This window comes from Myotis davidii, unplaced genomic scaffold (genome assembly GCF_000327345.1).
Source record: "Myotis davidii unplaced genomic scaffold, ASM32734v1 scaffold81, whole genome shotgun sequence".
Taxonomy (NCBI): domain Eukaryota; kingdom Metazoa; phylum Chordata; class Mammalia; order Chiroptera; family Vespertilionidae; genus Myotis; species Myotis davidii.
Window position 1 is genome coordinate 171224 of NW_006291554.1, and position 8926 is coordinate 180149.

Sequence of the window (8926 nt, forward strand, 5' to 3'; positions counted from 1 at the left end):
ATCTCATGAGTTAGGTGTTATCGATCTTACAAAGCAGTGTAAGAACAGCAATGTAAGCAAGTGTAAGACTTAGGTCATAAATTAGTAAGAGGCAGGGTAGGACCTAGAAACCAGAACTACATGATGTTTCAACACCATGCTTTTAACTGGTAGGCAGCTGCCCCTTTAGGTTAAAGCTAACATTTATTAACTGAATACTATGTGTCAGGTTAAATTATTTACTTGAAATGTCTTCTTTAACTGTTTTAATTTTTTCAAAAACCGAGGCCCACGTTTTTAGTTGCCTATCCAACAATTTCCCCTTATTTTTCAACAACAAAACTTTCACCTAAATTTGTTTGAAGTAATAATGTGCCCAGCTAAAAAGCTTCATTTCACAGCCCCTCCCCCCTTGCAAATGGCCCAATTACACAGTTTTGGCCAATAAAAGAAATGGAAGCCACCGAGTAAAGCTTCCAGGAAAGAAAGTCCTATGAAAGGGTGCCAACTAAGTTGTCACGTGCCTTTGTCCTTTTGCCATATTCTTCCAGCCCGAACACAGGCTCGAGGCTATATAGGTGGAACAATTATCTTGAGAATGAGAGTCATGTGCTAAGTGTAGTGGAGTGAAAACTAGGAGCCTGGGTGTCGGGTGGCACCTAGCTGCCACTCCAGTTTTCTTGTTATGTGTAATGGGGGGAAAGTATTTTATTAAGCTACTATTATTTATTTTCCATTACATGTAGCCAAATGCAATCCCTGTTTGATACCAGCCTATGAGGCTGTTGGCACAAAGCTGGCCTTATTAAAAATGTTGCCATAATTAAGTCTCCCAATCATGGGGAAAAAATACACTAACCATTGCTTAAGCATCACTATTGATAGAGCAAATGTCTTTCACACTTATGCAGGGGGCTAGAGTGGGATCCTGAAATCTGCATTTGGAAATCACTATGTTAGACATCAAAATGTGTGGCTACTGAACACCTGATCAGAATCCTAACGCAATAATAGGGGTTAGAAAGGAGCTCAAAAACACTGAAAAGATGGATGATTTATAGAGAGACCAATACTAACATTTGTTATAAGTAAATATACTTAAAGAAATTCAAATCTTATAAAAAATGTTTAAGGTAATAAAATTCTTTAAAAGGAAGTCCTTTGAATTCTGAATCTGTATGTTTTTATTTTGTTTGAATTAAGAAATTTTCTTTTCTCTATAGGATTTTGCCAGAAAAGGAGAGAACAAAACAGAAATATTAAGAAATATTAACCCCACAAATATAGTACTAAGCAGTACACATGAAAAAAAATTACAGTTCAAATAAATATAATGTGCTTTGGTCAGAAAGACATCACTATACCATCTATAACAAAAAAAGCTAATATGCAAAGTGTCCCCACGAAGTTCAACTGGGAGACCAGGAATTCTATCCGCTGACCACCAGGAGGAGGTGCGGAATGAAGGGAGGCCCCGACCAGCGGCTGGAAGGCCCCATGGCCAGGCCTAGAAAGCCTACCTGCACACAAACTTCATGCACCAGGCCTCTAGTTTCCTTATAATACAATCCCTTGAAAATATAAAATTCAAATTAACCTCCCCCTCCCCAAGCTTTGTCTTTTCTGGACTCCAAGCATTTGTTTCCTGAAAATAACTGAGTGCAATCTGAAAACAACACGGAATTTATTTTGAAGACCACAGCTTATTACAAAATCCTGTATTCCAAACATTTCAGTACAGAAGAAACATTAGAATAAGAATGCACTGCTTTATTGAGCCTTGCTACTTGCACCAGTACTAGGCTGTAGTTGGAGGAAAATCTTTTTTTTCCTCTCTGTTAGGAAGGTAGGTGAGAGTGTGTGAGGAGTGGAGTGGCAGGAACTTACTAATGAGAGGGAAAACATTATAAGAATAGTATATACAAAAGAGAACAAATCCTACTACATCAGAAAGGGTTATCAACAAAATATCTGCTCCTGCCAGATGTTTTCATTGTAAGGCTATTCCTTGAATCTGTCAGACTCTGACCATCACCTTCCAGTTTATATCCAAAAACTAATCAAATACAGATGCAGGAACAAGGACCCTGAAGTAGGAAAAGGAGAGCTGGACACCCGTGCTGCCTTTGCCATGAATTAGCTCTATGACTCCACACAAGTCATTCTGCCTTTCTATGTCTCAGTGTTTTCCTCTGTAAAACAAAATGGTTCACCTTACCTCACACCATACAGAAAAATTGACTCAAACGTATCAGAGTCCTAAATCATATAATCAGATTCTATGTGTTTGGTTTATTTGGCATGTTTTTTTGAGGTTCATTCATGTTGTAGCCTGTTGCATATATTATATTCCCTTTTCTTTCAGACACCACTTGATGAACATCGGGTTTCTGCTTTTTGTTGTTGTTTTTTTATGGGGGTTTTTGTTTGTTTTTTTAAATATATTTTACAGAGAGGAAAGGAGCGGGATAGAGAATTAGAAACATGGATGAGAGAAACATCGATCAGCTGCCTCCTGCACTCCCCACTGGGGATGTGCCTGCAACCCAGGTACATGCCCTTGACCGGAATCGAACCTGGGACCTTTCAGTCCGCAGGCCGACGCTCTATCCACTGAGCCAAACCGGTTAGGACTGTTTTTTATGTTTTGATGTTGGATAAGTAAAGATTTCTTAGCTACCACACCAAAAAAGCACAATTGATAAAAGAAAAAAAGTGATAAATTAAGCCAAACCGGTTTGGCTCAGTGGATAGAGCATCAGCCTGCGGACTGAAGGGTCCCAGGTTTGATTCCGGTCAAGGGCATGTACCTAGGTTGCGGGCACACCCCCAGTGGGATACAGGAGGCAGCTGATCGATGTTTCTCTCTCATCAATGTTTCTAGCTCTCTATCTCTCTTCCTTCCTCTCTGTAAAAAATCAATAAAATATATTTTTTAAAAAGTGATAAATTAAACTTGTATCAAAATTCAAAACTTTTGTATTTTTTAAATGTTTTTATTGATTGGAGAGAGAGAGAGATAAACATCGATGTGAGAGAGAACAGCAATTGGTTGCCTCCCACACATACCCTGACTGGGTACCGAACCTATAACTCAGGCATGTGACCTAACCAGGAATGAACTGTGACCTCCTAGTTCATAGGTCCTCTCATCCACTGAACAATACTGGCTGGGCAACTTTTGTATTTTAAAAGACCATTAAGAAACTGAAAAGAGCCCTAACCAATTTGGCTCAGTGGATAGAGCATCAGCCTGCAGACTGGAAGGTCCCAGGTTCGATTCCGGTCAAGGGCACGTACTTTGGTTGCAGGCACATCCCCAGTAGGAGGTGTGCAGAAGTCAGCTGATCAATGTTTCTCTCTCATCGATGTTTCTAACCCTCTATTCCTCTCCCTTCCTCTTTGTAAAAAATCAATAAACTATATTTTTAAAAAGCATCAACTATTTAAAAAAAAAAAAGAAACTGAAAAGACACATATATAATGCTTTAAACAATAAAATTTAAAAAATAAAAAATAATCAAGTACTCTAAAAAAAAAAAAGAAAGAAAGAAACTGAAAAGACAAGCTACAGACTGGGAGAAAATATTTGAAATCATGTATCAGTTTACGAAGTCCTCAAATCCAGAATGAATACACAGACAAACCCCTATAGCTCAATAAGAACACAACCCAAAGCACAACCCGAAAAGACAAAAGATCTGAATAGATATTTCAGATCTATAAGAAATATGGAAAGCTAATAAATGAGCACATGAAAAGATGCTCAACATCATCAGTCATCAGGGAGATGCAAAGAAACCACAATGAGATTCTACTTCACACCCATTAGAATGGCTACAACCAAAATGACAGACAACAAATGCTGGCAAGGGTATAGAGAAATAGGAACCTTCATACATCACTAATGGGAATGTAAAATGGTACAGTCACTTTACCTTCTGATGCAGCAATTCCACTCAAGAAAAATGAAATATGCTCACATGAAGTGCTCACAGCCAAAAAACAGAAGCCCAATGTCCAGCAAGTGGTATCCAAAAAAAGGGGGGAGGGGAGAGGCATAATATATACTATAAGGCAAGCTATAACATGAATGAACCTCAAAAATAAATTATGTCAAATAAAAGAAACCAAACACAAAGAATCACATATTATATGATTATTTTTATATGGAATTCCAGAAAAGGCAAATATGGAGAGACAGAAAGTAGATCTGTGGTTGCCTGAAGCAGGGGGTGGGGACAGGGAGTGACTACAAATGGACATGAGGCATCTTTTTGGAATGATGAAAATTTTCTAAAATTGGATTGTAGTGATGATTGAACAACTCTGCAAATTTACTAAAAACCTATAGAACAATACAGTTAAAACTGGTGGATTTTATGGTATATAACTTACACCTCCATAAAATTATTTTCAACAATTAAAGTACTATGCTAAATGAAAGAAGCCAAACACAAAAGACCACATGTTATATGATCCCATTTACATGAAACGTCCAAAAAAGGCAAATCTATAGAGACAGAAAGTAGATTTGTGGTTGCCTGGGGCTGGGAGTGGGAACAGGGATGAACTGTAACAGGCACAAGGGATCTCAATGAGGTGATGAAAACGTTCTAAAACTGGATTATGCTGATTGGTACACAACACGGTAAATTTACTAAAAATCACTGAACTTTATGCTTAAAAATGGGTGAATTTTATGGTATTAAATTATACCTCAGTAAAAATTATTTTAAAAATAAGGAGGTCAAATCTTAACATTGGCATTCTCAACCTTTTATCCATGGACCACTCTGAGCATGAGATCAAGACTACCCCTACCCAGAGGACTGAGACTCCCCTTTCTCCACTGCCGGACACCCTACTGGTCCCCAAATTTCTACTCTGATGCCACCTTAATAGCAAAGGCATTAAGAATGACCACAAGCATCCTCTTCCCCCTAAAAAGATGTCCACCCAAAAGGAAAGCAAAAACTGCTCTGCTAAAACCACCACAGGGGCGCTTTTCCTCGTTTCAGACACTGCTTTGGGATCTCCCCCTTAGTCCCTTCCTTCAGCATGAAACGCTCAGGGGCGCGGAGCCGTCTCCGGAGGCAGAGCCCGAGCTAGCAGCTGTCCTGCCAACCAACCCGCACATGTCAAGACGCAGCACGTAAGGAGCACACAGGTGGCTTCAGGGAGAAGATGTGATGTCTTTCAGACAAAACTTAGCCCAGATTTGTTCTGAAACAGGAGGCAAGTGGAAAAGAGAAACACGACCAAGTTTCTCTAAAACGCAGATACCGTACAATAAACACTCACCCACCCCATGACAGCTAGTGAGCGTCCAGCCCGTCTCTGCGACAGAACTAATTTTAGGACAGGAGGCCGATGTAGCAAAGGAGACAAACTCCTTCCTTCCATACACAGGGGTCTGCTCGTGTCCGCTGGACGGGGTTTCTGTTTAAGGACACCCACCCCTTTTTTCATTTCTAAAGTCACTGGAGTGTTGTTTTCCAACAAACACCTCCCTCATCAGCCCCCATCACACGTGCCTGTCGGAGAAGGACAATCTCCGGCAAGTTCTGTGCCCTGCCAACTGGTATTCCTGGACCCCTTTCAAATCCACTCCACACACAGCAAGCAGCCAGGCCCACTCGACGCCATGCCCCCGCTTGAAGCTCTCCAGTAACACTTCAAATTCCAGAATCCTTACCAGGGCCGCGCAGGTCCCTGAGGTCCCGCCTCTCCCTTTCCTTTCTTTCTGCCCCTCGGCTCCTGACACACATCAGCTCGCCTCCTCCTCGGAACCTTTGCCGTTTCTCCTCCCCGGGCAGGGACCATCTCCCCTAGGCTCTCCAGCCTTCTCCTCCTCCTCCCGTGCTCAGCTTCAACGCCGCAGAAAATGACTTTTTTTCCTTGAAATCGCCCTCAGGAGGTCTCCAGGTCACTCCTTATCGGAACATCTTATTTCCCAGCACTTGCCAAAAGCCTGTAATTGTTTTCATTTGTCTACTTATTTCACGTCTGTCTCTCCGGACAGAGAGTCGGTCCCGAGCGGTAGGAAATTGTGTCCACGTTGCTCAGAACGGTACCTGCAGCTTCCTCTCGAGGGGATCCCCACCCAGCTCCACCCCAGCGGCGCCCGGCATTTCGGGGGCATTTCCCCCGAGGCGGGAATGAACTATAAAGCACCCGATCCCACAATCCCCCACGGAGGTAGGTGGCTGTGTCTCGACTCCAACACCCCATTTCTTTGCGCAGCCTTGACAAGCCTGCACTTTCCTTCCTCCCCAGGAGACGTCTGTCGCTCAGGTTCAAACATCTATCACTGCGTCCGTCTCTATGCGGAGCCGCTCCAACCCACCCAACCCCGCCCCACGGGCGCGTCACTCAATATCCCCTCCCGCGCGGCACAAACCCGGAGCCTCACCCACGCGCCCCACCAACCCCGGGGCCCCACGAGCGCCCATTCATATCTGTGCGTCCTGCGCTGCCGAGCTCCCGCTAGTGCCCAGGATCCCGCGGGTCTCCACGATCCCGCGTGCCACCCGCTGCCCAGAGCGGTGCCTCCCCACTCAGGGGCGCCAGCTCTCACCGATCACCTCCTGCAGCTCGTAATCGTCCCTGTTGATGGACCAGGGCAGGGCGCTCGAGTCCTCGGACATGACGGCAGCTGAGCTCTCGGTCCTCCCTCCAACTCGCTGACCTCTCTCCTTTCCTCGCCGCGCCTCTCCCCACCCCCAACCTCTGCCGCCGCGACCCCACCAATCTCCTCGAGAACAACCAGGTCCGGAGGGCGCCTGGATGCGGGGTCACCGCGCGGCGGAGCGGCGGGGGCTCGAAGCTCCGGCGGATCTCGCCTCCTGCTCCTCTCCGTCTGGCACTCCCCGGCCCGGTCCAAGTCCCGTCCTGGGCCTCCGGTGCAGCAGCGACTGGAGCTTCGCCTGGGCCCGGCCCCTCTGTCCCGCCCTCCACCCCGGCCCCACGCACGGGCCAAACTTTCCCTTCACCTGCCGACACGCAGCGCGCTGACGTCACCGCGCCGGTCACGCCCCGCCTAGGCCCCGCCCCCTTCTGCCATATCAAGTGCGGCTGAATTAGCAGGGAGCAAGCAAGAAGCCCGAGAGGGTGCAAGTTGACAGTGAAAAGGCAGAGGTGCTTAGGAAGGGGTCCAGCGAGGACATCGGAGAGCCAGAGAAGGCCCTCAAGTAGCACAGACGAGGTGGCCACACTAAGCATGGCGGCCAAAGGCGGCCAAGGGGAGGGGCGGAGCCACTTCTGGCGGCGGGGGGCACGTTGCCGTCTCCGTGGTCGCATTCATTGGTTTGTTTGAGAAGGAATCGGAAAGACGATAGGCGTGTGTGGACATCAGTCATATGCTAGTCCCGCCCCCGTGCCCTCAGCGCGCTTCTCTGCTCCAGGGGCCCCAGTCCCTCGAGATCGCTAGGACGTACTCCGCTCGCGGCCCGTCTTCGAGCGACGTCACGGCGTTACCGTCACACCCTCGAGACGTGCAAACGGTTCCGCTGGGTGTGGAGAAGCCCGAGGGAGCAGCTGGGTGGGGTGGCCTCGGGCACTGGAAGACCGCCAACTAGGATAAAGGCCCGGGCCACGTACGGAGTGGAACTGGAAGCTTGTCCCATGACGACACTTTTTTCCAGGAGGAAGTTCTCTCGGCGTTAACCCCTCGCGGTTCTCTCGGCCACCTAATTGGGCCGGGAGCGAGTTCTCTCCATTGGAGTTCAAAAGAGCATCTGACTTGGGGGGGCTTCTGAAATTTGGGGTTCCCCCCTACCCCTTAAGCATCCTGGGCCATGAAACAAGTGAGATTTGGCCCTTTTTTCCAGGGCTTTGCCTTTGGTGTGACCTCACTGAACTTGTTTTCTTGGGTTGACCGCTTAGCCTTAAGCCATTGGGGAAATTCACAAGGTGAAAATTAAACGCGCTTGGTAAAATGGAAAAGAAGGCATCAACCCCAGGCTGGCATGGACCTATGAACCAGGAGCTCACGGTTCGATTCCCGGCCAGGACACCTGCCGGGGTTGCGGGCTGGACGCAGCCGATCAATTGATTTCTCATCATTGATGTTTCTCTCCCTTCCTCTCTGAAGTCATTAAAAACCTATTTTCAAAGGTATCAACATGGATTGGGCTCGGGGCAAAACTGTTCTCAGCGGAACACGTTTCAGACCAATTGTAGTCCCTAAGGAAGCCCTCTGCCGGGTCTGCGGGGGCAAGCAGGTCGCTGACCAGAAACCAAACCATCGCTAGGAACTGTGGGAACGGAGCTGGTAGCCGGTTTCTGATTGGTTGGTGTAACCGGAGAACGACTTATGGAGGAGGTGGCAATTGCACCAGACCCAGCAGAGATAACACCATTCCAACAGGTGGAAAATGAGAGTTTCGAAGATTGCAGTCCCGGCGAAGGTGCCCGAGTTGCCAGGTCTGAAAGCACAGCAGAAGCCTTGCTGTAGAAGCAGGTGTCAGCCATTGCTTACCGACACCTTTTCTACTGTCATGCGTTAGGGAGTTTGGAGAAAAATGTGGAAGGAGCCAGCCACACACACAGAATTTTAAACAGGGTATAAAGGGGTTTTAGAAATTTCAAAGTTATTAATAATCTCATTCTAGTTAGGCTGCTGATCCTTAAATATGGCTCCCTCAGTAATCTTTCGGGAAAGCGGGGGAAGAGAAGCTAGAGTGGTTCTGGAACCCTGGTCCTAATGTTAAAATACCTCCAAATCTTGCCCTGGCGGTTCGCCCATGCACCAAAGGGTCGCAGGTTTGATTCCAGGTCAAGGGCACATATCTTGGTTGCAGGCACAGTAGGGGCACGTGTGGGAGGCAACCAATCTGTGTGTCTCTCTCACATTGATTGATATTTCTCTCTCTCTCCCCACCCCACCCCCGAACCCCCTCTTTTCCACTCTATATACGAGCAATGAAAAAAATCCCCGGGTGAG

The 8926-nt window shown here is 46.7% G+C and overlaps 1 protein-coding gene across 1 annotated transcript in view; it reads right to left on the reverse strand.

Moving 5' to 3' along the window:
• Nucleotides 1–6983, reverse strand: part of OXSR1 (oxidative stress responsive 1) — a 67282-nt gene extending 60299 nt beyond the window's left edge. Inside the window, exon 1 of the mRNA XM_006765069.2 lies at nucleotides 6560–6983. Within this exon, the coding sequence (XP_006765132.1) occupies nucleotides 6560–6629 (70 nt within the window). The 5' untranslated portion in view covers nucleotides 6630–6983. The remainder of the gene's footprint in view (nucleotides 1–6559) is intronic.
• Nucleotides 6984–8926: the final 1943 nt, after the last annotated feature.